Raw genomic sequence first — 27,863 nt, 5'->3', positions numbered from 1 at the left:
ACAGAGAGTTTTGTCACTTAACACTGAGACAAGGGAGTCATTCCCTACCCGGAAGACAATCCTTTAGGACTCTCTGCCTTGGAGCCTGTGGTGCTGATGCACTATGTTTGAGACTGTTGAACGCTGAAGGATCCAAAATCCTTGGGATGTGGGCAGGAAGGTGGAGCAGGTAGAAGTGGTGATCTTCAAGAGCAGAGCAGCAGAAAGGTGTCTTCCTGATTCGGCTGCTTTTTCTGCTCCAGGGAAGCTTGTTGAGAAAGGCAGAGGGTTATTCATTGTAACCAGCAAATGGTGCTACTGATACAGAGCGTGCCCCAGGGCACCGAGTTCCAGGTGAGTGAGGCAGCTGATCGTACTTTGGAAATGGGATACATGTGTACGCTGAGCCCTTGGATCTGAGAACCTTTTGTTGTTTTCAGAGCAGGGAGAGGGACTGGACGGCCCAGAAACCAAGGAGGATCTGCAGGTAAGTTGTGATTGAAATCTCATTGTGATCTCATTGGGTAACTATTATGCCTAATTTTGTGGTGCTACATGAAAGGAAAGATTAAAGTTTGAAATAGTCGTTTCAATGTTCAAAGCGAAATGCGTAGTCTATCTCACCTGCATGACGGCAGGAGTCAGCAATGGTGGAGATGGTAGGCGGGAGTTGAATTGCAAATTGGTTCTCTAGAGCATCAATCCCCTGGAGACATGCAGAGGGCACTTGCTGCCGACATGAGAGACCTTACCTTACCCTGTGTAAGCCTCCTGCCCCATGGCCATGGTTTGCAAACCTCATCTGGGCCCATTATTTCCCATTTCCAATTGCCGCTACCTCAACAAATCCCCTAGAATCCTTGCAGAATACAGACATTGCCAAAATCCATGGTCTGCAAATCAACTCTGACCTCCAGCTGATCTTGCAAGGGCAAGGTGGATACTGTATGGTGGCAACAGGTCCTTTAAGCTGCGGATCTGATGAAAGGATGCGGTAGCTGTTGTTGTAGGCCCTGCTCTGATCTGTCCTTCATTTACCTCTTGACCCGAGTGGTTTGTTTTGGATTTGGCATCCCTTCTGAGAACCTTGTTGAAGGACCAGATCTGAGCAGTGAGAATTGGGAGAGCCCAGAAACAGAGAGTTTTGTCACTTAACACTGAGACAAGGGAGTCATTCCCTACCCGGAAGACAATCCTTTGGGACTCTCTGCCTTGGAGCCTGTGGGTGCTGATGCACCATGTTTGAGACTGTTGAACGCTGAAGGACGTGGGCAGGAAGGTGGAGCAGGTGGAAGTGGTGATCTTCAAGAGCAGAGCAGCCAAAAGGTGTTGGGAGTCACATGTAGGCCAGTTCTGAAGGACATGAGTAAACCAGATAGACTATTGCAACAATCCTACTTCATTATGACCACAACTGACATGTCACCACATTCCAGGCTATTGAACATAGGTGTTGTGATGGACGTAATTGGCATGACAAAGTTGCACAGCATGTCATGAGGCACATAATGTGCAGCCCACTACACCTGTATCCACTCCCACCACCTTACAGTGTGCAGCCCACTACACCTGTATCCACACCCACCACCTTACAGTGTGCAGCCCACTACACCTGTATCCACTCCCACCACCCTACCGTGTGCAGCCCACTACACCTGTATCCACTCCCACCACCTTACAGTGTGCAGCCCACTACACCTGTATCCACTCCCACCACCTTACAGTGTGCAGCCCACTACACCTGTATCCACTCCCACCACCCTACCGTGTGCAGTCCACTACACCTGTATCCACTCCCACCACCTTATAGTGTGCAGCCCACTACACCTGTATCCACTCCCACCACCCTACCGTGTGCAGCCCACTACACCTGTATCCACTCCCACCACCTTACAGTGTGCAGCCCACTACACCTGTATCCACTCCCACCACCCTACCGTGTGCAGCCCACTACACCTGTATCCACTCCCACCACCTTACAGTGTGCAGCCCACTACACCTGTATCCACTCCCACCACCCTACCGTGTGCAGCCCACTACACCTGTATCCACTCCCACCACCTTACAGTCTGCATCCCACTACACCTGTATCCACTCCCACCACCTTACAGTGTGCAGCCCACTACACCTGTATCCACTCCCACCACCTTACAGTGTGCAGCCCACTACACCTGTATCCACTCCCACCACCTTACAGTGTGCAGCCCACTACACCTGTATCCACTCCCACCACCTTACAGTGTGCAGCCCACTACACCTGTATCCACTCCCACCACCCTACCGTGTGCAGCCCACTACACCTGTATCCACTCCCACCACCTTACAGTGTGCAGCCCACTACACCTGTATCCACTCCCACCACCCTTACCGTGTGCAGCCCACTACACCTGTATCCACTCCCACCACCTTACAGTGTGCAGCCCACTACACCTGTATCCACTCCCACCACCTTACAATCTGCATCCCACTACACCTGTATCCACTCCCACCACCTTACAGTGTGCAGCCCACTACACCTGTATCCACTCCCACCACCTTACAGTGTGCAGCCCACTACACCTGTATCCACTCCCACCACCTTACAGTGTGCAGCCCACTACACCTGTATCCACTCCCACCACCTTACAGTGTGCAGCCCACTACACCTGTATCCACTCCCACCACCTTACAGTGTGCAGCCCACTACACCTGTATCCACTCCCACCACCTTACAGTGTGCAGCCCACTACACCTGTATCCACTCCCACCACCTTACCACCTTACAGTGTGCAGCCCACTACACCTGTATCCACTCCCACCACCTTACAGTGTGCAGCCCACTACACCTGTATCCACTCCCACCACCTTACAGTGTGCAGCCCACTACACCTGTATCCACTCCCACCACCTTACAGTGTGCAGCCCACTACACCTGTATCCACTCCCACCACCTTACAGTGTGCAGCCCACTACACCTGTATCCACTCCCACCACCTTACAGTGTGCAGCCCACTACACCTGTATCCACTCCCACCACCTTACAGTGTGCAGCCCACTACACCTGTATCCACTCCCACCACCTTACAGTGTGCAGCCCACTACACCTGTATCCACTCCCACCACCTTACAGTGTGCAGCCCACTACACCTGTATCCACTCCCACCACCTTACAGTGTGCAGCCCACTACACCTGTATCCACTCCCACCACCTTACAGTGTGCAGCCCACTACACCTGTATCCACTCCCACCACCTTACAGTGTGCAGCCCACTACACCTGTATCCACTCCCACCACCTTACAGTGTGCAGCCCACTACACCTGTATCCACTCCCACCACCTTACAGTGTGCAGCCCACTACACCTGTATCCACTCCCACCACCTTACAGTGTGCAGCCCACTACACCTGTATCCACTCCCACCACCTTACAGTGTGCAGCCCACTACACCTGTATCCACTCCCACCACCTTACAGTGTGCAGCCCACTACACCTGTATCCACTCCCACCACCTTACAGTGTGCAGCCCACTACACCTGTATCCACTCCCACCACCTTACAGTGTGCAGCCCACTACACCTGTATCCACTCCCACCACCTTACAGTGTGCAGCCCACTACACCTGTATCCACTCCCACCACCCTACCGTGTGCAGCCCACTACACCTGTATCCACTCCCACCACCTTACAGTGTGCAGCCCACTACACCTGTATCCACTCCCACCACCTTACAGTGTGCAGCCCACTACACCTGTATCCACTCCCACCACCCTACCGTGTGCAGCCCACTACACCTGTATCCACTCCCACCACCTTACAGTGTGCAGCCCACTACACCTGTATCCACTCCCACCACCTTACAGTGTGCAGCCCACTACACCTGTATCCACTCCCACCACCTTACAGTGTGCAGCCCACTACACCTGTATCCACTCCCACCACCTTACAGTGTGCAGCCCACTACACCTGTATCCACTCCCACCACCTTACAGTGTGCAGCCCACTACACCTGTATCCACTCCCACCACCTTACAGTGTGCAGCCCACTACACCTGTATCCACTCCCACCACCCTACCGTGTGCAGCCCACTACACCTGTATCCACTCCCACCACCTTACAGTGTGCAGCCCACTACACCTGTATCCACTCCCACCACCCTACCGTGTGCAGTCCACTACACCTGTATCCACTCCCACCACCTTACAGTGTGCAGCCCACTACACCTGTATCCACTCCCACCACCCTACCGTGTGCAGCCCACTACACCTGTATCCACTCCCACCACCTTACAGTGTGCAGCCCACTACACCTGTATCCACTCCCACCACCTTACCGTGTGCAGCCCACTACACCTGTATCCACTCCCACCACCTTACAGTGTGCAGCCCACTACACCTGTATCCACTCCCACCACCTTACAGTGTGCAGCCCACTACACCTGTATCCACTCCCACCACCTTACAGTGTGCAGCCCACTACACCTGTATCCACTCCCACCACCTTACAGTGTGCAGCCCACTACACCTGTATCCACTCCCACCACCTTACAGTGTGCAGCCCACTACACCTGTATCCACTCCCACCACCTTACAGTGTGCAGCCCACTACACCTGTATCCACTCCCACCACCTTACAGTGTGCAGCCCACTACACCTGTATCCACTCCCACCACCTTACAGTGTGCAGCCCACTACACCTGTATCCACTCCCACCACCTTACAGTGTGCAGCCCACTACACCTGTATCCACTCCCACCACCTTACAGTGTGCAGCCCACTACACCTGTATCCACTCCCACCACCCTACCGTGTGCAGCCCACTACACCTGTATCCACTCCCACCACCTTACAGTGTGCAGCCCACTACACCTGTATCCACTCCCACCACCTTACAGTGTGCAGCCCACTACACCTGTATCCACTCCCACCACCTTACAGTGTGCAGCCCACTACACCTGTATCCACTCCCACCACCTTACCGTGTGCAGCCCACTACACCTGTATCCACTCCCACCACCTTACAGTGTGCAGCCCACTACACCTGTATCCACTCCCACCACCTTACCGTGTGCAGCCCACTACACCTGTATCCACTCCCACCACCTTACAGTGTGCAGCCCACTAAACCTGTATCCACTCCCACCACCTTACAGTGTGCAGCCCACTACACCTGTATCCACTCCCACCACCTTACAGTGTGCAGCCCACTACACCTGTATCCACTCCCACCACCTTACAGTGTGCAGCCCACTACACCTGTATCCACTCCCACCACCTTACAGTGTGCAGCCCACTACACCTGTATCCACTCCCACCACCTTACAGTGTGCAGCCCACTACACCTGTATCCACTCCCACCACCTTACAGTGTGCAGCCCACTACACCTGTATCCACTCCCACCACCTTACAGTGTGCAGCCCACTACACCTGTATCCACTCCCACCACCTTCTGAGACGGAGGACCCTGCACTGCTGCATGGAGCACAAGCCTGGGACAGGCAGCAAGCAGAGTGTCCTCGCACCTACCCCTCCTCCACCCCCCCCCACCCAGCTGGGCCTTATTGCCTGTGGGGTTCATAGCACAAGAGAGAAAGAGAACTCATCAACTGCTGACTACAAGGGGGTGCCTTCTGAAGGCCAGAGATTCTGCCAGTTGCTCGATGGTTCTTTTTTTTCTGTCCAGAATGCTTCAAACGAACTACAAGCTGAAGATTCTTCTTCAGTGGAAGAGGAAAGTACAACAGATGGCAAGCAACACCACTGGCACAATGAGCACAACTACAGTCTGAGGGGTGGAGTGCCGGACTCACCCTCACCAAGCGATACAGAGGAGTTCACCCTCAATGCTTTCAGTGCTGAATCCCAGCAACCTCCTGCAGGTCAGGCTGCAACCTTCTCTGTTTGCGTTGGGTGTGTGTGCGGGGGGCGGGAGGGTGTGCAGAAACAATGTTGGAGATTTCCCGGAAGTTATATGCATAGTTTGAAGTATAGGATAAAGAAGCAAATTGCATGGCTATTAATAGTTGTGTATGGATCTCCAGGCCAGAGACAACACAGGTTAGATACTTGGTACAGTTCCTCAGTTTAAAAGGCTTCTAATAGGGATAGTAGGCAATAGATCCAATTGTTCTCCCAGTACAGCATGGCTTGGTCACAAAGTGATGCTCTCTCCTACTACTTTATCTCATAACACATTCTCAAGGCGAGGACAGCATGGATTCAATTCAGAATGAAGCTACTTGTTAAAGTAGTAGGATGTATAATTTTGTTTTAATCAATTTTAAATTTGACAGCGTCCTCTCTCTTCCCTCTTTCCCCTTTTCCCCCTTGAGATTCTGTTATCGAAAACTCATCTAGTCCCAGTTGCCCATGTTTATTCCATATCCCTCGAAACCAGCACTCCCAGCCTGGGTCCGTGGACCCCTCGGTTAATGGTAGGGATCCATGGCATAAAATAGGTTGTGAACCCCTGATCTAAACCTTTCTTATGATGGTACTTGCTGAAGTGCCTCTTAAATGTTGTAGTGGTACCGACCCTTGTAAGGGCACATGTAATTCCAATCCCTCCAGTCAGAAACTGACTCGTTTAGCTGAAGGATTCAACAATGATTGCTGTGCTTCCTTCTGCATCCAGCTCCTTGCTGGCCCTACCCTCCAGCTTCTCTTCTTACTCATCATTACCCAGAAGCCAACCTTGCCCACTTGTTCCTGTGCAGAAGCACCCTGCATCGCTTTCAAAACTTTCCAATTATCTCGAGGTAGGTAACCTAGGTTTCTCATCTCCTTGCCTCTGATGTGCTCCATCTCACACTGTTACTCCCACTCCTTTCCCCATTTATAAATTAATATATCAGGCATACAACGTACTGGAGAATCACTGTGTCTGTGCTATCAATCTTAACTCATCCCACCTGCCAACATATGGTCAGTATCTCTCGATTCACTGTCTGTCTAAACACCTCTTAAGCATTGACATTGTACCTCCTTCCCTGACAGCCACCACTAAAAATTGTCTCAGAAATCTCCTTTGAACTTGCCCCCCCTCAGCTTAAAACTATGCCCTTAGCCATATGATATTCCACTCTGGGGGGAAAAAGAAGACTGACTATTACCCCTATCTTTGCCTCTCATAATAAATATGTTTCTATCTGATCTCTCTCAGCCTTATGCTGATTACCTGTTTTGAACAAAGGAGTAACACTGGTGACTCTCCAGTCTTCTGAACCAACTTCTGTAGCTTAAGAGGATAAAAGCTCTGCGTAGCCTCTGTGGGATAGGTGCTGGATAGATGCTATCAAGAAGACATTCAGCACAACAGCTTAAAATCAATGAACCCCACCACCCCCCCCCGCCGCCCGATCTTATTATCATCCATGTCCTTCTCCTTGGTGAATACCAATGGTCATTTAGTAACTTGCTCTGACTCCAGCGGTAAGTTCCCTTCTTTGTTCTTGAGTGGACCTACCCTTTCCAGAGCTTTGTGTTGAAAGCAAGTTTAAATTGCCTTGTGATTTTCCTCGATCCTATTTGCCAAGGATCTTTCACACCCTCTGTAAATTCTGATTCCTTTCTGTTTGCTTTATGTTTGTCAAGGTCCCTGTCTGACTTCTGCTTCCCAAATCCCTTTCCCCTTCCTGATTAAACTTCAACATTCCTTGTCATCCAGTGTTACTGAACATGGCCATCCTTGCCTTTCATCTTCATATTGGCCGTGAATTCTCGGCTGACCTTTCCATGTTGGGAATCATCTCTGGATATTCCCAGTTCAGCTCAATCTAGCCATCTTCAGCCTTATTCGCTGCCTCTGGACTGTGAGTCGAGCTGCTGTCAGTGAAACCAGGCGTGGGGGACCATCGTTCAGAGGACTTGTTGCTGATTAACTGGACTCTGATAGCAAGCACTCATTCCTCAATCACACTTCATGTACTTGTGCACAAGGAGAGCACGAGGGCCCCTGTCTCCAGGCTGTCCTCCAGTTCAAACAGAGAGATGCCATTTTTATACACAAATTGACTAGTGGATACATATATTAATCCAATTGGTCGCCTTGTGCATGTTCAAATTCCTTATTTACATAATCAATCACCAATCACACTATGGTAATATAAGTATTAACAGCTAATAGAATTTACACATTAAAGGTCAATCATACTTCTGAATTAGTAAAGTAACTGACCAATAGTAAGTTTTACCCTAGAATCCTTCCTTTGTATCCTTAGCTTGTACTGTTGTTCAAAAGCATCTCCTGCCTGGGCTGACTGCACACTATCTGTAAACTGTTCTTGTCTGGACAATGCCTTAACTTTTGCCTTGCTGGGATTTCCACAGACTCTCACACTCTTTGGATCACCTCCACACAATCACCCCCAAGAGGCTCTATGTCACACTGACCCTTTCGGAACCCCACACTCTCCTACCACAACTCACTTCACTCCAGCACCCTGAGTTGAGCACTTTAAAGGGTCTATCTTCCAGCACCAAGCCATGGTTGTCTATAAACCAAGTGCTGATGGGTCGTTGCTGGTCAGCATGGACATAGAACATATAGAACAGTACAGCACAGTACAGGCCCTTCGGCCCACAATGTTGTGCCGACCCTCAAACCGTGCCTCCCATATAAGCCCCCACCTTAGATTCCTCCATATACCTGTCTAGTAGTCTCTTAAACTTCACCAGTGTATCTGCCTCCACCACTGACTCAGGCAGTGCATTCCACGCACCAACCACTCTCTGAGTTAAATCCTTCCTCTAATATCCCTCTTGAACTTCCCACCCCTTACCTTAAAGCCATGTCCTCTTGTATTGAGTAGTGGTGCCCTGGGGAAGAGGTGCTGGCTATCCACTCTATCTATTCCTCTTATTATCTTGTACACCTCTATCATGTCTCCTCTCATCCTCCTTCTCTCCAAAGGGTAAAGCCCTAGCTCCCTTAATCTCTGATCATAATGCATACTTTCTAAACCAGGCAGTATCCTGGTAAATCTCCTCTGTACCCTTTCCAGTGCTTCCACATCCTTCCTATAGTGAGGTGACCAGAACTGGACACAGTACTCCAAGTGTGGCCTAACCAGAGTTTTATAGAGCTGCATCATTACCTCGCGACTCTTAAACTCTATCCCTCGATTTATGAAAGCTAACACTCCATAAGTTTTCTTAACTACCCTATCCACCTGTGAGGCAACTTTCAGGGATCTGTGGACATGTACCCCGAGATCCCTCTGCTCCTCCACACTACCAAGTATCCTGCCATTTACTTTGTACTCTGCCTTAGAGTTTGTCCTTCCAAAGTGTACCACCTCACACTTCTCCGGGTTGAACTCCATCTGCCACTTCTCAGCCCACTTCTACATCCTATCAATGTCTCTCTGCAATCTTTGACAATCCTCTACACTATCCACAACACCACCAACCTTTGTGTCGTCTGCAAACTTGCCAACCCACCCTTCTACCCCCACATCCAGGTTGTTAATAAAAATCACAAAAAGTAGAGGTCCCAGAACAGATCCTTGTGGGACACCACTAGTCACAATCCTCCAATCTGAATGTACTCCCTCCACCACCACCCTCTGCCTTCTGCAGGCAAGCCAATTCTGAATCCACCTGGCCAAACTTCCCTGGATCCCATGCCTTCTAACTTTCTGAATAAGCCTACTGTGTGGAACCTTGTCAAATGCCTTACTAAAATCCATATAGATTACATCCACTGCACTGCCCTCATCTATATGCCTGGTCACCTCCTCAAAGAACTCTATCAGGCTTATTAGACACTACCGGCCCTTCACAAAGCCATGCTGACTGTCCTCGATCAGACCATGATTCTCTAAATGCCTATAGATCCTATCTCTAAGAATCTTTTCCAACAGCTTTCCCACCACAGACGTAAGGCTCACTGGTCTATAATTATCCGGACTATCCCTACTACCTTTTTTGAACAAGGGAACAACATTCGCCTCCCTCCAATCCTCCGGTACCATTCCCGTGGACAACGACATCGACATGGTGGGCTGAAGGGCCCACCTCCCATTTCTGAGGACAGGTTGGTGATACCACACCGGCCGTGTGCTCCCATTGCATCTTCCAACCTGAAATTACCTATCTGGTAGCCTAGGCTGCCAATGTGAATAATCATGCAGGGACTCTGGTTGGGAAAGGCACCAGGTAAATGTAAGATCTTTCTCCTGCATTCTCATCTCTCATCAAAGGTCCTCCTCATCTTTGCATTCCCTTACGTCAATGGAAAATATTTCACCACATTTGAGCCAATAACTTATTGTGAGATGATACCAATATTGGAAAACACAGCCAAATAATTCTCATAATATTGTGGTTTTTCCTCCCAATGACAATGGATTCAATGCCCCACATGAATGTGTATTAATGTCAGTTAATTCTGTAGTAACAAAGGTCCCATGTGCACTTACTTCTGACTTCAAATAAAGATCAGTGGAGATTTAATGAATGTAGTTGCTTTAGGAGTCCTGGACTAATTTCAGGAATAAGGACTGGCATTTATTCACTGTTGAATATATTCAAAGAATCAAAAGCAAGCAGACTACAGCTGAAAATAAACTTCTCTCTTCACAGAGTTGGTAATAAAGTTATCTGATGACAGTGTGGATACTGATGGCTTCCTCACGGTAAGGTCTTCTCCCTCAAATTATGGAAATAATACGAACATGGCCCTGTCCCCACCATCCTGTGTAACAAACACAGGGTAATTCTGCCTAAACATACAGTGTGCAGGAGACATTCAGATCGGGTACAAACTTCATGATATTAGCACTGGTGTTCTGTACGAAAAAGGTACAAGCACAGGAGTTGGGTCCATGATCCCTAGTTTCTCATGCGCATATTGTACTATGAAAGCAATTTTAGCCTGTGTTAGGTTACATGTGAGTTGTTGCCAGGTAAGCTGTGCCCATGGCAAGATGGCCTGAGCACCCACGGGATTCATCCTATCCTGGTGAGGATTTCCCAGCTGAGATCACACACTGAATAATATCCCAAGTCTTGAAGGACTTGCATCCCTTAGTCCTGAGAGAAGTTGCTGAAGATATAATGAATGCGTTGGTCACGATATTTCAAAAATCACTTGATCCTGGTATGGTCTTGGAGGACTGGAAAATTGCAAATCAAGTGATTCTTGAAGGGAAGGGAGGAAGACAAAAGAGAGGAAATTATAGGCTAGTTAGCCTAACCTCAGTGGTTTGGAAAGAATTTGAAGCTATTATTAAGGATGAGGTTTCAGGGTACTTGGAGACTAATGATAAAACAAGTTAAAGTCAGCATGGTTAATGTAAAGAGAAATCTTGCCTAACAAATCTGTTAGAATTCTTCCTGGAAGTAACAAGCAGGGTGGATATCATTTTCTTGGATTTTCAGAAGGTATCTGATAAGATGCCTCACATGAAGCTACTTAACAAGATAAAACCCTATGGTGTTACAGGAAATATACTGGCATGGATAGAGGAATGGGTGACAGGCAGGGGGCAGCGAGTGGGAATAAAGGGGGCCTTTTCTGGTTGGCTGCCGGTGGTGTTCCTCAGGGGTCAGTATTGGGACCACTGCCTTTCACATTCTTTGTCAATGATTTAGATCATGGAATTGATGCCTTTGTGGTGAAGTTTGCAGATGATACAAAGATAGGAGGAGGGGTAGGTAGTGCTGAGGAAGCAATGTGATTGCAGCAGGATTTAGACAAACTGGAAGAATGGGTAAAAAATGGCAGATGGAATACAGTTCTCCCCCTCCCCCTCCAGCTTTCAAATCCCTTACTCACTCTTCCTTCAGTTAGTCCTGACGAAGGGTCTCGGCCTGAAACGTCGACTGCACCTCTTCCTACAGATGCTGCTTGGCCTGCTGCGTTCACCAGCAACTTTGATGTATGTTGCTTGAATTTCCAGCATCTGCAGAATTCCTGTTGTTTGCGATGGAATACAGTGTTGGGAAATGTGTGATAAAGCATTTTGGTAAAAGGAACAATAGTGCGGACTATTATCTAAATGGTGAGAAAATTCAAACATCAGGGGTGCAAAGGGACTTAGGAGTCCTCTTGCAAGACTCCCAGAAGGTTAATTTACAGGTTGAGTCTGTGGTAAAGAATGCAAATCTTAAGAAAGAAATTAGAAAAGCTAAAAGAAGATACGAGGCTGCTTTGGCAAGTAAGGTGAAAATAAATCCAAAGGCTTTCTACAGTTATGTTAATAGCAAAAGGATAGTGAGGGATAAAATTGGTCCCTTAGAGAATCAGAGTGGACGGCTATGTGCGGAGCCAACAGGCGTGGGGGTGATTTTGAACAATTTCTTCCGTATTCACTAATGAGAAGGATATTGAATTGTGTAAGGTAAAGGAAACAAGAAGGTAGTTATGGAAAGTATGATGATTAAAGAAGTACTGGCACTTTTAAGGAATATGAAAGTGGATAAGTCTCTGGGTCCGGACAAGATATTCCCTCGGACCTTGAGGAAAGTTAGTGTGGAAATAGCAGGGGCTCTGATAGAAATATTTCAAATGTCATTAGAAACGGGGATGGTGCCGGAGGATTGGCATATTACTCATGTGGTTCCATTGTTTAAAAAGGGTTCTAAGAGTAAACCTAGCAATTATCGGCCTGTGAGTTTGACGTCAGTGGTGGATAAATTGATGGAAAGTATTCTTAGAGATGGTATATATAATTATCTGGATAGACAGGGTCTGATTAGGAACAGTCAACATGGATTTGTCCGTGGAAGGTCATGTTTGACAAATCTTATTGAATTTTTTGAAGAGGTTACCAGGAAAGTTGACGAGGGTAAAGCGGTGGATGTTGTCTATATGGACTTCAGTAAGGCCTTTGACAAGGTTCCACATGGAAGGTTAGTTAGGAAGGTTCAATTGTTAGGTATTAATATTGAAGTAGTAAAATGGATTCAACAGTGGCTGGATGGGAGACGCCAGAGAGTAGTGGTGGATAACTGTTTGTCAGATTGGAGGCTGCTGACTAGCGGTGTGCCTCAGGGTTCTGTACTGGGTCCAATGTTGTTTGTCATATATATTAATGATCTGGATGATGGGGTGGTAAATTGGATTAGTAAGTAGGCAGATGACACTAAGATAGGTGGCATTGTGGATAATGAAGTAGGTTTTCAAAGCTCGCAGAGAGATTTAGGCCAGTTAGAAGAGTGGGCTGAAAGGTGGCAAATGGAGTTTAATGCTGATAAATGTGAGGTGCTACATTTTGGTAGGACTAATCAAAATAGGACTTACATGGTAAATGGTAGGGCATTGAAGAATGCAGTAGAACAGAGGGATCTAGGAATAATGGTGCATAGTTCCCTGAAAGTGGAATCTCATGTGAATAGGGTGGTGAAGAAAGCTTTTGGTCTGCTGGCCTTTATAAATCAGAGCATTGAGTATAGGAGTTGGGATGTAATGTTGAAATTGTATAAGGCATTGGTAAGGCCAAATTTGCAGACACCCCACCTCTCCCAGAACTTCTGGGAGTCTCCCGCATATTAATAGTGGCTCCCTGATGCCCGCAAATTATATACAATATCACGGAAATCAATTTTTTTGAGAGCGAGCGAGAGGAAAGCAAGAGAGAGCGCGAGAGAGAGTACGTGCGTGAGAGAGTGCGAGCGAGAGCGCACCATAGCAGAATGTTCCAAAAAAATATAAAACATACGTCACCCCAGACTACCCTAAAGTGTACCCCTGCTTAATAGGGGTCAAAATAACGACAGTGTTGCTCGCTGCACTGTTTGCAACAGTGACTTTTCTATTGCCTGTGGTGGGTTAAGACTGTAAAAGACATGTTGAGGTGAGTTTAACAGGTGTCATTCATTCATTAGCATAGCTAACGTTATTTAAACTAGCTGGCCAGCTGCTAAGGAGCTACTCTATTGCAGACATCCCACCTCTCCCGGAAGTCTCCCGCAAATTGATGGTTCTACCTCCCTGAAATGAGTTTTTGCAGGGTGGGATGTCTGAATTTGGAGTATTGTGTACAGTTCTGGTCACCGAATTATAGGAAAGATGTCAATAAAATTGAGAGAGTACAGAGGAGGTTTACGAAAATGTTGCCTGGGTTTCATCTCCTAAGTTACAGAGAAAGGTTGAACAAGTTAGATCTTTATTCTTTGGAGCGTAGAAGGTTGAGGGGGGGACTTGATAGAGGTATTTAAAATTATGAGGTGGATTGATAGAGTTGACGTGGATAGGCTTTTTCCATTGAGAATGGGGGAGATTCAAACAAGAGGACATGAGAGTTAAAGGGCAAAAGTTTAGGGGTAACATGAGGGGGAACTTCTTTACTCAGAGAGTGGTAGCTGTGTGGAACGAGCTTCGAGCAGAAGTGGTTGAGGCAGGTTCGATGTTGTTGCTTAAAGTTAAATTGGATAGATATATGGACAGGAAAGGAGTGGTGGGTTATGGGCAGAGTGCAGGTCGGTGGGACTAGGTGAGAGTAAGAGTTCGGCATGGACTAGAAGGGCCAAGATGGCCTGTTTCCGTGCTGTAATTGTTATATAGCATTTATTTCAAGGGGAATAGAATATAAAAACAAGGAGAAAATGCTGAGCCTTTATAAGACACCAGTCAGGTCACACTTGGGAGTATTGTCAACAGTATTGGGCCCCATATCTCAGAAATAACATGTTGTCATTGGAGCGAGTCCAGAAGAGATTCATGAGGATGATTCTGGGAATGAAGGGGTTAACATATGTGGAGTATTTGGCAGGTTTGGGCCTGTACTCACCGGAATTTAGAAAAATGCGGGATTTAGAAGATTGAAACTTACTAAATGTTGAAAGGACTAGATAAGGTAGATGTGGAGAGGATGTTTCTCTGGTGGGCATATTCAGGATTAGTGGGCACAGCCTCAAAGTTGAGGGGTGACCTTTTAGAACAGAAGTTAAGGAGGAATAATTTTAGCCAAAGAGTGGCGAATTTGTGGAATACTCTGCCACAGACTGCCTTGGAGGCCAAGTCAGTGGGTATATTCAAAGCAGAAGTTGATAGATTTCTGATTAGTCGGGGCATGAAAGGAGATGGTGACAGGGCATGTGTATGGGGCTGAGTGGGATCCGGGATCAGCCATAATGAAATAGCAGATGGACTCGATGGGCTGAATGGCTTAATTCTGCTCCTGTGTCTTACAGTCTTGTGGACACTCATCACAAATTCACAAGTGCTGTGGCGTTTACGAGTGAGATATCAGTTATGACCTCTGGTCTGACACTGGTGCTTTGCCTTTCACAAAAAGAAAGAATCTGCAGATGCTGGAAATCCAAATCAACACACACAAGATGCTGAAGGAACTCAGCGGGCCAGTCAAAGGGTTTCGGCCGGAAATGTTGACTGTACTTTTTTTGCATAGATGCGGCCTGGCCTGCTGAGTCCCTCCAGCATTTGTGTGCTTTGCCTTTCACATACTCAGGGTGTCTGAAACCTCATCATTACTTATTGCCTACCCTAGAGGACCTTCACATAGCACATCACAGGGAGCAGAGGATTACCTCCTCCCCCAGTCACATGTAGAGCCTGTCTATCTGGAAGCACAGTGCACATAATCTTCACGGCATGACTGGTCCACTCCAGTGGGAAGCTTGTTGGGGATAAAGAGCAGGATTAAGGTCATAGACAAAGCTGTGTCATCTGCACAATTCCATGGGTGAACTGATGCAATGAAAAACTTACTTACAGCAGCATTGGAGACACACAAGCTGCATTGACACGAAAAAATCAACGTAAATTATACAAAGTGATACAAGCGAACAAATAATTACAACGAGAAAGTGCAACACAGTGTGCAAAGTGTTGCTAAACTGTAGTGATCAGCATTGTGCAGGTTGGTTCAAGACCCCAGTATGTGAATGGAAGTAGCTGTTCTTGAACCAGGTGCTCTGGGACTTTGGGCTCCTGTACTTCCTGCCTGATGGTAGCTGCGAGAAGGTTGCATGAGACGTAGGAACAGAATCAGGCCATTTGGCCCATCAAGTCTTCTCTGCCATACAGTCGTGGCTGCTTTCTCCTTGTAACCTTCGATACCCTAACTAATCACGGACCTCCACCGTTGACTGTGGCAATGAGGTCCACAGATTCATCAGCCATTGGCAAAAGAAATTCTTCCTCATCTCTGTTCTAAAGGGATATCCTTGTATTCTGGGGCTGTGCCCTCTGGTCCTAGACTTTCCCACTATAGGAAACATCTCCATTTAGGCCTTTCAATATTTGATAGGTTTCAATGAGATTCACCCCTCTTTCCGCCCCCCCTTTCTAAACTCCAGCAAGCACAGGCCCAGAGCCATCAAACACTCCTCATATGCTCCTCATACGTTAACCCTTTCAATCCCAGGATCGTTCTTGTGAACCTCCTCTCAGGAGCACCTGGGGCCCCTTGTCTCTTGTAAGTGGCAGGAGTGTACCTCCCCCTGGTGCATGTTGCAAGACATGGGACTGTATATATCACTCCATCATACTGTATGCAGTATGATGCCCAGCAAAGGCAGAAGGTCCCGATGGAGTACCTGGTAAGGCTCTGAAAACCTGTGCCAGCCAACTAGCGGGAGTATTCAAGGATATTTTCAACCTCTCACTGCTACGGGCAGAAGTTCCCACGTGCTTTTAAAAGGCAACAATTATACCAGTGCCTAAGAAGAATAATGTAAGCTGCCTTAATGACTATCGCCCAGTAGCACTCACATCTACAGTGATGAAATGCCTTTGAGAGGTTGGTTATGACTAGACTGAACTCCCACCTCAGCAAGGACCTGGACCCATTGCAATTCGTCTATCACCACAATAGGTCAACGGCAGATGCAATCTCAATGGCTCTTCACACGGCTTTAGACCACCTAGACAACACAAACACTTACGTCAGGATGCTGTTCATCGACTATAGCTCAGTATTTAATACCATCATTCCACAATCCTGATCGAGAAGTTGCAGAACCTGGGCCTCTGTACCTCCCTCTGCAATTGGATCCTCGACTTCCTAACCGGAAGACCATAATCTGTGCGGATTGGTGATAATATATCCTCCTCGCTGACGATCAACACTGGCGCACCTCGGGGTGTGTGCTTAGCCCACTGCTCTACTCTCTGTATACACATGACTGTGTGGCTAGGCATAGCTCAAACACCATCTATAAATTCGCTGACGATACAACCATTGTTGGTAGAATCTCAGGTGGTGACGAAAGGGCATACAGGAGTGAGATATGCCAACTAGTGGAGTGGTGCTGCAGTAACAACCTGGCACTTAACATCAGTAAGGCGAAAGAGCTGATTGTGGACTTCAGGAAGGGTAAGACGAAGGAGCACATACCAATCCTCGTAGAGGGATCAGAAGTAGAGAGAGTGAGCAGCTTCAAGTTCCTGGGTGTCAGGATCTCTGAGGATCTAACCTGGTCCCAGCATATTGATGTAGTCACAAAGAAGGCAAGGCAGCGGCTATACTTTATTAGGAATTTGAAGCAACTTAGCATGTCAACAAATACGCTCAAAAACTTCTGTAGTTGCACCGTGGAGAGCATTCTGACGGGGTGCATCACTGTCTGGTGTGGAGGGGCTACTGCACAGGACCGAAAGAAGCTGCAGAGGGTTGTAAATCTAGTCAGCTCCATCTTGGGCACTAGCCTACAAAGTATCCAAGACATCTTTAGGAAGTGGTGTCTCAGAAAGGCAGCGTCCATTATTAAGGACCTCCAGCACCCAGGGCATGCCCTTTTCTCACTGTTACCATCAGGTAGGAGGTACAGAAGCCTGAAGGCACACACTCAGCGATTCAGGAACAGCTTCTTCCCCTCTGCCATCCGATTCCTAAATGGACTTTGAAGCTTTGAACAGTACCTCACATTTTTTAATATGCAGTATTTCTGTTTTTTCACATTTTTTAATCTATTCAATATACGTAATTGATTTACTTGTTTATTTAGATTTTATTTAGATTATGAGAACACTCAGTCCTCTTTTATCGTCATTTAGAAATGCATACATGCATTAAGAAATGATACAATATTTCTCCGGAGTGATATCACAGAAAACAAGACAGACCAAAGACTAACACTGACAAAACCTCATAATTATAACATATAGTTACAGCAGTGCAAAGCAATACCATAATTTAATAAAGAACAGTCCATAGGCACAGTAAAAAAAAAAGTCTCAAAGTCCCGAGTTGATCAACTCCCGAGTCCCCGATAGCAGGCGGCAAAAGGGAGAAACTCCCTGCCATAAACCTCCAGGCACCGTCAACTTGCCGATACCTTGGAAGCAGCCGACCCTGAGTCCATCCGTTCGAAAACTCTGAGCTTCCAATCAGCCTCTCCGATACAACCTCCCGAGCGCCATCCTCTGCCGAGCGCCTTCGACCTCGCCCCGGCCGCTGAAACACGCAAAGCCGAAGATTTTGGGGCCTTCTGCTCCAGAGATTCCAGTTACTACACAGTAGCAGCGGCAGCAAAGCGGGCTGCCAGTTTTCCAGATGTTCCTCCGTACTTTCACGTTTGTCTCCATCATATCAGGATTGTGTACGATCCCCTACTTGACAGATAACAGATATTCAGCACCGAAGTGGTCACGCGTGCTGTCGTCACACCACCATCTTCTCCCCCCTCCCGGGAGGAGATATTTATTATGTTTTATTATTTTTTTTCTCTCTCTGCTAGATTATGTATTGCATTGAACTGCTGCTGCTAATTTAACAAATTTCACATCACATGCCGGTGATAATAAACCTGATTCTGATTCTGAAAGTACAGTCTGTGCAGCACAATGCGTGAGGAAGGACTGCATGCTGCGGTGTGCATCACGATGCACTGTACCGTACACAGTGCAGTATACGCAACACTCTGCTTTGCTCACTGCATAAACTAATCATGTAAAGTACCAAACAACAGGAATTCTGCAGGTGCTGGAAATTCAAGCAACACACATAAAAGTTGCTGGTGAACGCAGCAGGCCAGGCAGCATCTCTAGGAAGAGGTGCAGTCGACGATTCAGGCCGAGACCCTTCACATGGTTTGTAATGTGTACTCTTGCAGAAGTCTTCTCCACAACCATCGGAAAACATGGATAGTGGGGAATATCCTGGGGTTTGGGGTGTTTCACTGAAGCCCCAGGATTGAGGGGCATTTCATTGAATCCCCAGGATTGGGGAGGTTTTACTAAAGTCCCAGAGTTGGATTGGGTGGATGGAGTGGTGGGGAATTCACTGATGTCCCCTGGCTTTGGGACTTCACTGACATAGGAGAATTAAGTGTGATCACTGTGCTGTCTTTCTTGCTTAGGTCATGGAACACTTCGAGACTTTGCCGACACATCCTGAGGCTTCCAAAACATCAAATGACCATGGAGCAAATGAGGGTAGTGGTCAGATTAATGGGGATTGGTACCAGGAGGGGCCGTCAGCTGTGGGACAGAGCCTGGAACTGCGAGGCCATCCACTGGTGTTCTTCCAGATCCAAACCACGTGCATAGGTGAGTTTAGTTCAGAATTTTCATCTCCCCTCTTCCTCTGCCTATGGGCAGCACCTGTCAGTATCATCCCCCATACCAGGATCTGGTACAACAAACCCCCCCCCCACCCATCCACGCACACGTTCAGACGTATGTGCACGCGCGCACACACACACACGGATGATAGAAAAATGGAGGTCTATGTAAGATTGATCTTAGAGTAACTTAGAAGGTCAGCACAACAGCGTGGGCTGAAGAGCCTGTACTATTCTACGTAATTCACTTTCACTGCTCTCTCTTTGTTGGGGTTCCACCCCACCATAGATATCAGTCCTGTGTTGCCTCCACTCAAGTGCTGCCAGTATATTACAGAGCAGCTTACACAGAATAAAATTCCTTGAAGACTATAGGATTAAATATCAGGAGTGGCTCAGCAGAAGATCCTGGAGTTACACAGTAGTGAAACAGGTCCTTCTGCCCAACTCATCCGTGACAACCAAACTGCTTTCCTAAGCTTTGTCCCTTTTGCCTGTGATTGGCCCATTTCCCTCTAAGGCATGTGTCCATGTAGCTGTTCAAATGTCTTTTAAACAATGCTGGTGTACCTGACTCAGCACTCCTGGCAGCTTGTTCCAAGCCCCCACCACCTTCGGAGTGAAAATGTTGCCTCTCGGATGCTATTTAAATCTTACCCTGGATTAGAGAGCAAGTCTTATGAGGAAAAAGTTGAGCAAACCAGGGCTTCTCTCTTTAGACTGAAGGAGGATGAGAGGTGACTTGATAGAGGTATATAAGATGATAGACACATAGATCGAGTGGACAGCCAGAGAGCTTTTCCCTGCGGGGAAGTGGCTGATAGAAAGGCATAACTTTAAGGTGGAGCAAAGTATAGGGGGGATGTCAGAGTTAAATATTTTACACAGAGGGTGGTGGGTGTGTGGAGGGATGGTGGTAAAGGCCGATATATTAGGGACATTTAAGAAACTCTTAGGCTCATAGGTGGAGAGCTATGTGGGAGGGAAGGGTTAGATTGACCTTAGAGCAGGTTAAAATGTCCCCTTAAACCTGTACCCTCTAGTTATAGACTCCCTCATCCAAGAAAAAAGACTGACCATTCACCTTCTCTCTGTTCTCTGTTCTCATGGTTTCATATACCTTTGTAAGGTCACCGCTCAGCCCTCAACACTCCAGACAAACAGTCCCAGATATACACATTCTCCTCGTAACTCAAGCCCTCTAGTCCTTTTTGATTCTTGTGAATCTCTTTTTGTTTACAGTCTCTCAAGTCTAATAATATCCTTCAGACAACCAGAATTGCATACAAGATTACAGGTGTGGTTTCACAGTGTCTTGTACAGCTGTAATATGGTGTTCAGCTCTTGAACCCAGCATCCCGTCTGGTGAAGGCCAGTTAGCCATGCACCTCTGTCTGCCTGCGTTGTCATTTTCAGGGAACTAAGAAGGTCACCTGTACCCCTTGTCTCTCTGTCCTACAGCACTCCACTTCACCCTCTCTGTGCTGCCCTAGTTTGTCTTCCCCAAGTCCTTCACCAAACACTTGTTGGAGCTGATGCCCTTCCACTTTCCCAGAGAGTGTCCTATCACTCCTGGAATCACTGATGTGGTGAATCTGACTCTGCTCGGTGGGTTATAAGACCATAAGACATGGGAGCAGAATTCGGCCATTCAGCCAACAATTCTGCTCAGGCATTCTGTCATGCTGATTTATTATCCCTCTCAACTCTGTTCTCCTGCTTTCTCCCTGTAAACTTTGACGCCCTTTCTAATCAAGAACATACCTCTGTTTAAAATATATCCAGTGACTTGGCCTCCACAGCTGTTTCTGACAATGAATTCCACAGATTCACCATCCTCTGGCTAAAGAAATTCCTTCTATCTCTTTTCTAAATGGACGTCGCTGTATTCTGAGTCTGTACCCTCTAATCTTACAGCTCCCCCCCGCTATGGGAAACATTGTCTCTACGTCCACTTACCAGGCTTTCAACATTGTAAGGTACATTTAATGTCAGAGAAATTTATACAATATACATCCTGAAATGCTTTTTCTTTGCAAACATCCACTAAAACAAAGTAGTGCCCCAAAGAATGAATGTCAATTAAATGTTAGAACCACAAAGCCCCTCCAGCTCCCCCCTCCCCCACTGCGTAAACTTTGTTATAAATTAACCCTAATGAGCAAGCAACAGCAAAGCAATGATCCCTCCTCCCCCACCAGCAAAAAGCATCGGTGCCCCCCACTGAGCACTCAAGTGTTCAGCAAAGCATCAATAAAGACACAGACTTGCAGTACCCCAAAGACTACTCGTTCACCCAGTAATTCGACATACCACAGGCTCGCTCTCTCCCCCTAATAAGGGAAAAAGGGGTGTCTCCATTTAACAGCGAGAGGGGAGACATAACAAACAACTAACTGATTTACGATGTTAAAAGTCCTTTGCAACGCATTTTCTGAGCTCTGTGCCCAAAGAATTTGGGTCTCTGGGCACACAGCCAAACAGCCAGCAGCCAGATTGCTGCTTTCAACCTTGCGTCTCCCACGACATACCGATTTCCCGCAGAGACACCGACCTCGAGTCCGCCTGCCTCCAGAGCCACCAAATCCTGGAATTCGAAAGGCGTGCTAATCCTCTGGGCTGTGTCCTTGGTATATCGAATAACGGCCAGTCGTGAGACCCTGAGAGCGGGTCTCATTCCCGCAAAGAACCAAAGTCAGCATGTAACTCCAAGCCAGGGTCTTCAGAAGAACCCTGAAAGGGAAAAATAGAGATATTAAAGATAGAAATAGAGTGAGATATTAAAGATGCAAGCAAAGGAGATGCCTTTAGGTTTCAATAGATCTCAGTGGAATCCCCCTCCGCATTCTTCTAAACTCCAGTGAGTACAATCCCAGAACCATCAAACTCACCTCTTATGTTAACCCTGTCACTCTCGTGAACCTCCCAATGACCATGTCTGTTTGTGATAGGAGGCGATGATATGGTACAGCTCTCGGCAGTGAGTGGTGAGAAGACTTTTAACAAGTATATCCTGCCCAGAAAGCCCATGTTGGTCGGCATACCCACTGATAGTGGATTTCAGATGGTGGATGGTGTCCTGTACCAGCGTGGGGAAGCTCAGGCAGCCTGCAGCCTCCAGGATGTTATGAAGTCTTTCCTCCAGTTCCTTCAGCAGCTGGATCTGCCACTGTTGGTTGGTCACCGCATCTGGACCCACGACAGTCAGATTCTTTGTAATGCTTGGGAAGGGCTGTACATGAAAGATTGCTTTGCCAAACATATGTCAGGATTCCTGGATACTCTTTGGTTGGCCAAGAAAGTTCTCCCCAAGTCGAAGGTCAGTAACTTCAAGCTGACGCATTTAGTGGAGGTCTTGGTTGGTGAGCAGGTTGGTTTTGGTGTGCAGGCCCTGCAGAAATTGTACTTGGCTCTGAACCCAACACTGCACCAGGCAGAAGACAGTCAGTTTACTCTGTACCAGCTGGAATGCCGCAGATCCCTGCAGCCACTTGTTGACCAGAAAGTTATTTCCCGGCTGATTGCAGATAAACTTGCCTTTGAAGAAATCAGTCTGAATATCTTGGAGTTAGCCCACCAGAGTGACCGGAAGTCGGGCCTGAACAACTTAGTTCGAGCCAGCCGGAATTTGGGATTACCAAGGATCCGGAAGATCACCAAGGCTATTGGCTCCTTCTTACTGTGCCAGAAGCACAGGAGAGGACAGCTCAAGCAGGCACAGCAAGGGACAAAGGCCAAGTATAAATCAAACACCAGTTAGCCAGTGCAGCATGTGTTACAGAATATTTGGTATGCAGGGGCTATTCTGACAATCATTTGCGACGGCCGTCATTCCTCGAATGAAAAGAGTAAAGTACAAGAAGTAGCGGCAACATGCAAGGAAGTGCGGAGGTGATGGAGTGACAGATCCCTCCGAGTGATCGTCGGGATGAACAGTTCTTTAATCAGCCAAAGTTAAAAACCACAGTGTATGAGTTGAAGTAAAAAGTATCAAAAAGTGCAGAGTCTGACATTTTTGTAGTTCTTGAAGATACAATAAACTGTTAAGGAATTTAAAGCTGTTCTCTTTTGTGCAGTGTTATCTCACCTAGATGGATTCAAATCAAATTTGGGAACTCTTGTATCAAAGGGGAGGGTTGATTGCCTGCCGACAAGCCATTCCCTGAGACTATTGCTTGGAAGCAATGTTAAATACAGTTCACCTTTGGATCCCGTTGAATTTCACTGCTATATTGGACTTTGGTAAAAGCCTTGCTAAAATCCAGGTTAACCCAATCAAGCACAAAATCCTCATCCACATTCCTTATTACCCTAAAGGAGTCAACTGTTAATCAAGCATGAGCTTCTTCCCTGAACAAATCTGCCATCTGTTCAAAATTCAAAGTAAATTTATTATCAAATTGTGTGTGTGTGTGTGTATATATATATATATATAAAAAACCATTATACAACCCTGCAATTCATTTTCTTGTGGGCATACTTAATAAATCCATAATAGAATACTAGCCATAATAGGATCAATGAAAGACCACAGCAACTTGGGTGCTCAACCAGTGTGCAAATACATACATACATACATACATACATACATACATACATAAGCAATATACATCAAGAACATGAGATGAAGAGTCCTTGAAAGTGAGCCGTAAACATGAGGAAATCTGCAGATGCTGGAAAGGCCAGGTAGCATCCATAGGAAGAGGTACAGTCGATGTTTCGGGCCGAGACCCTTCGTCAGGACTAACTGAAGGAAGAGTTAGTAAGAGATTTGAAAATGGGAGGGGGAGAGGGAGATCTGAAATGATAGGAGAAGACAGGAGGGGGAGGGATGGAGCCAAGAGCTGGACAGGTGATTGGCAAAAGGGATACGAGGCTGGAGAAGGGAGAAGATCATGGGATGGGAGGCCTAGGGGGAGGGGAGCCCAGAGGATGGGCAAGGAGTTATAGTGAGAGGGATAGAGGGAGAAAAAAGAGAGAAAAATAATAATAATAAATAAATAAATCAGGGATGGGGTACGAAGGGGAGGTGGGGCATTAATGGAAGTTAGAGAAAGTGAGCCAATAGGTTGTGGGAACAGTTCAGTGATGGGGTGAGTAAAGTTAGCCCCTCTGGTCAACAGCCTGAAGGCTGAAGTGTAATAACTGTTTCTGAAGCTGGTGGTGTGGGTCCTGAGGCTCCTGTGCCCCCTTCCTGATGGCAACAGCAAGAAGAGAGGATGGATGCTGCTTTCCTGCAACAGTGCTCCATTTTGATGTGCTCATTGGTGACGAGGGCTTTACCTGTGATAGACTGGGCTGTGTCTGCGACATTTTGTAGGATTTTCCATTCAAGGGCATTGGTGTTCTATATCAGGCTGTGATGAAGCCAGTCAATATACTCTTCGATAGAATTTTGACGAAGTTTAAGATGACATGCTGAATCTTCGCAAACTTTCTTTGTAATGGCCCTTATGTGCTGGACTCAGGACAGATCCTCTGAAATGAGAACACTGAGGAAGTTAAAGTTGCTGACCCTCTATATGTTTGTTCCCCCAGTGAGGGCTGGCTTATGGATCTCTGATTTCTTCCTCCTGAAGTCAATAATCAGCTCCTTGGTCTTGCTGATATTGGGTGAGAGGTGGTGTTGTGACACCACTCAGCCAGACTTTCAATCTCCCTTTGATTTGGCCAGTGATAGTGGTATCATAAGCAAACTTCATTGGAGTTGTGCTTAGCCTTTCAGTCATAAGTGTAAAGTGAGTATAGCAAGAGGCAAAGCACACTGCATGTGCAGATTGCGATTGTGGAGGGGATGTTGTTGCCAATCCGAACTCCACACTTCAGGAACGACTTCATTCCCTCCACCACCAGTTTTCTGAATGGACAATGAACCCATGAACACTTCCTCAGTATCCTTCCCTCTCTTTTTGCAATACTTACTTAATATAGTTTTTAGATATGTTTACTTACTGTAATTTATAGCTTTTGTTATTATGTATGTTACGTACCCTGTAACTGGGTTGCCAAACCAGCAGAAATGGACCACTTAGTTGGAGTCTGGATTACTGGAACCAAGAAGGTTTTTATTAAAGAAATAAGTAACACAGTACTCTAATAGTAAGGATATAAATGCAACAGGTTAGCAATGGTAAAACACTCGTACACAGAACTAGGATAATAGGATCAATCAAGCTCTATCGCAGTCTAGGGGTAAAATGATCAGTCTCAAGTGACGCAGAGTTCAGTTCAGTTTAGTACAGTTCGCAGCAATCGCTGTTGTACTGTTGGAGAGAGAGAGAGGGAGAGAGAGCGAATGATGATATTCAAATCTGATTCAGCAGACCTTTGATATTCCTTGCAGTTGGCTTTCGGGCGAGCCCTTTGTAATGTCTTCTGTGGTCACCGACTGTGACCCCTCCGCTCCAGATACGACCGTTCTTCCGCGGTGAACCCGGCACCCAGGCAAGGGCGGACACCAGGTTCCCGCTGATCGTACCTTTCCACCCTGTGCGTCTATTGGTCGGTCCCGCGACCAGACCTCCAAAACTTCCACCAACTTGTGGGGGCACACCGCACTTCCAGGGTCTCGTGATGTCGTGGTGTCTGTCTTGCCTTAGCGAACCTGTTCCTTTTATCCCCCTGCTGGGGTATCACCTGTCCATCAAACTTCAAACGGTTCAGGTTCAAAGCAACCGGTCTGACAATACTCGGAACTGTGTCTCTTTTCATTAATCTCTCTTGTCCCTCGTATTAGCATTTGGAATGTTTCTCTCTTTGTCTCTCTTATCAGCATCAATCCTCTGATAACTTGGTCTTTTGTCACATGTATTACAATGCACTGCTGCTGCAAAACCACAAATTTCATGACATATACTGTATGCCAGTGCTATTGAACCTGATTCTGTCCCCGAACTGACTGGGGGCTGCACGTGAGGAAGTCAAGGATCCAGTTGCACAAGGAGGTATTGAGTGCCAGGTCTTGAATGTCAAGGTGTAGTCAATCCTGATAAAGAGCATCCTGATGTCCAGTGAGGAGCCAATGAAGTGACATCTGCTGTGATGCTTGGCGAATTCCAGTGGGTCCAAGTTGCTTCTCAAAGCACCTGATCGCAGTGGATGTAAGTGCCGCTGGACGGTAATCATTGGGGCAGCTCACTACATTGTTCTTGGGCACCGTTATAACTGGAGCAGGGGCATACCTCAAACTGCTGAAGCGAGAGATCAGTGAACACTCCAGCCGGTTGATCAATACAGGTCTTTAGTAGCCATATACCCAGTCTGGGCTGGATACTTTCTGTGGATTCACCCTCATAGAAAACCTACAGCACAATACAGGCCCTTCGGCCCACAAAGTTGTACCGAACATGTCCTTACCTTAGAAATTACTAGGGTTACCCAAAGCCTTCTATTTTTCTAAGTTCCATGTACCTATCCAAAAGTCTCTTAAAAGACCCTATTGTATCCGCCTCCACCACCGTTGCCGGCAGCCCATTCCACACACTCACCTCTGTCTGCGTTAAAAAAAACTTACCCCTGACCTCTCCTCTGTACCTACTCCCCAGCGCCTTAAACCTCTGTCCTCTTGTGTTGATTATTGACTTCATGAGTAAGAAACTGAAGGTCCATGATTGAGTCCTAATCAAGGGTTCAGAGCTGGAAAGGGTCAGCAACTTTATGTGTTAACATTTCAGAAGATCTGTCCTGGATCCAGCACGTAAGTACCATTACGAAGAAAGCACAGCAGCATCTGTACTTTCTTTGAAGATTGCAAAGATTTGGCATGTCATCGAAAACTTTGTTAAACTCCTGTAGATGTATAGTGGAAAGTATATTGACTGAATGTATCATGGCCTGTATGAAAACACTAATGCCCTTGTACTGAACATATCTGGACCTCTTGTATTTTCCTTGGTTTCTAGACCTGAATGCCACTGATCTAGCCCTCAGCAGATTGTGCATCTCTTGGTTTTTTTTAATTAAGTGCAATCGTGAACAATAGCTGGATCAGAAATGCTGATCAAGTCAGCTAGTTCCCAAAGAGAACTCTGATAGGCCAATCACTGCTGCTCAGCGATAGAACGCAAACCAGGCACAAGGGTCACTAGCCCCTGTACCCCAGAAACACACCTGAGTGGTGCAGCGGAGGTATGTGCTATGCATGACCTGATCTAAAAACATCATGTTGACTCATAACAGATTGTGTTCATGGTGGAATAGCTTAGTCAAAGATGGGGTGATCAGCAGAGATGGACAAATTATACCTCCCACTACCCTATCCAGGGCTTCTGGTTGGGGAAGAGTTTGAATTATTTTGTAGGTCCACACTCATCCATAAGTATCTTTATAAGGTCTGTGACAACTGTGGTGCATTCATCAGGTCCTCTGATTCTGTGAACATGGCCCATTCCACCAACTCAAAGCAATCGTGTGCCTCCTCTGTCCACCTCGTAG

At 46.9% G+C, this 27,863-nt stretch overlaps 1 protein-coding gene across 1 annotated transcript in view; it reads left to right on the top strand.

Moving 5' to 3' along the window:
* Window positions 1-23,649, top strand: part of LOC134337025 (protein PML-like) — a 47,353-nt gene extending 23,704 nt beyond the window's left edge. Inside the window, exons 5-9 of the mRNA XM_063031785.1 lie at window positions 420-466; window positions 5,641-5,836; window positions 10,542-10,594; window positions 19,227-19,416; window positions 22,382-23,649. Of these exons, the coding sequence (XP_062887855.1) occupies window positions 420-466; window positions 5,641-5,836; window positions 10,542-10,594; window positions 19,227-19,416; window positions 22,382-23,190 (1,295 nt within the window). The 3' untranslated portion in view covers window positions 23,191-23,649. The remainder of the gene's footprint in view (window positions 1-419; window positions 467-5,640; window positions 5,837-10,541; window positions 10,595-19,226; window positions 19,417-22,381) is intronic.
* The last annotated feature ends 4,214 nt before the right edge of the window (window positions 23,650-27,863 follow it).

This window comes from Mobula hypostoma, chromosome 23 (genome assembly GCF_963921235.1).
Source record: "Mobula hypostoma chromosome 23, sMobHyp1.1, whole genome shotgun sequence".
Lineage (NCBI taxonomy): Eukaryota > Metazoa > Chordata > Chondrichthyes > Myliobatiformes > Myliobatidae > Mobula > Mobula hypostoma.
This window is presented reverse-complemented; position numbering and strand designations above follow the sequence as displayed.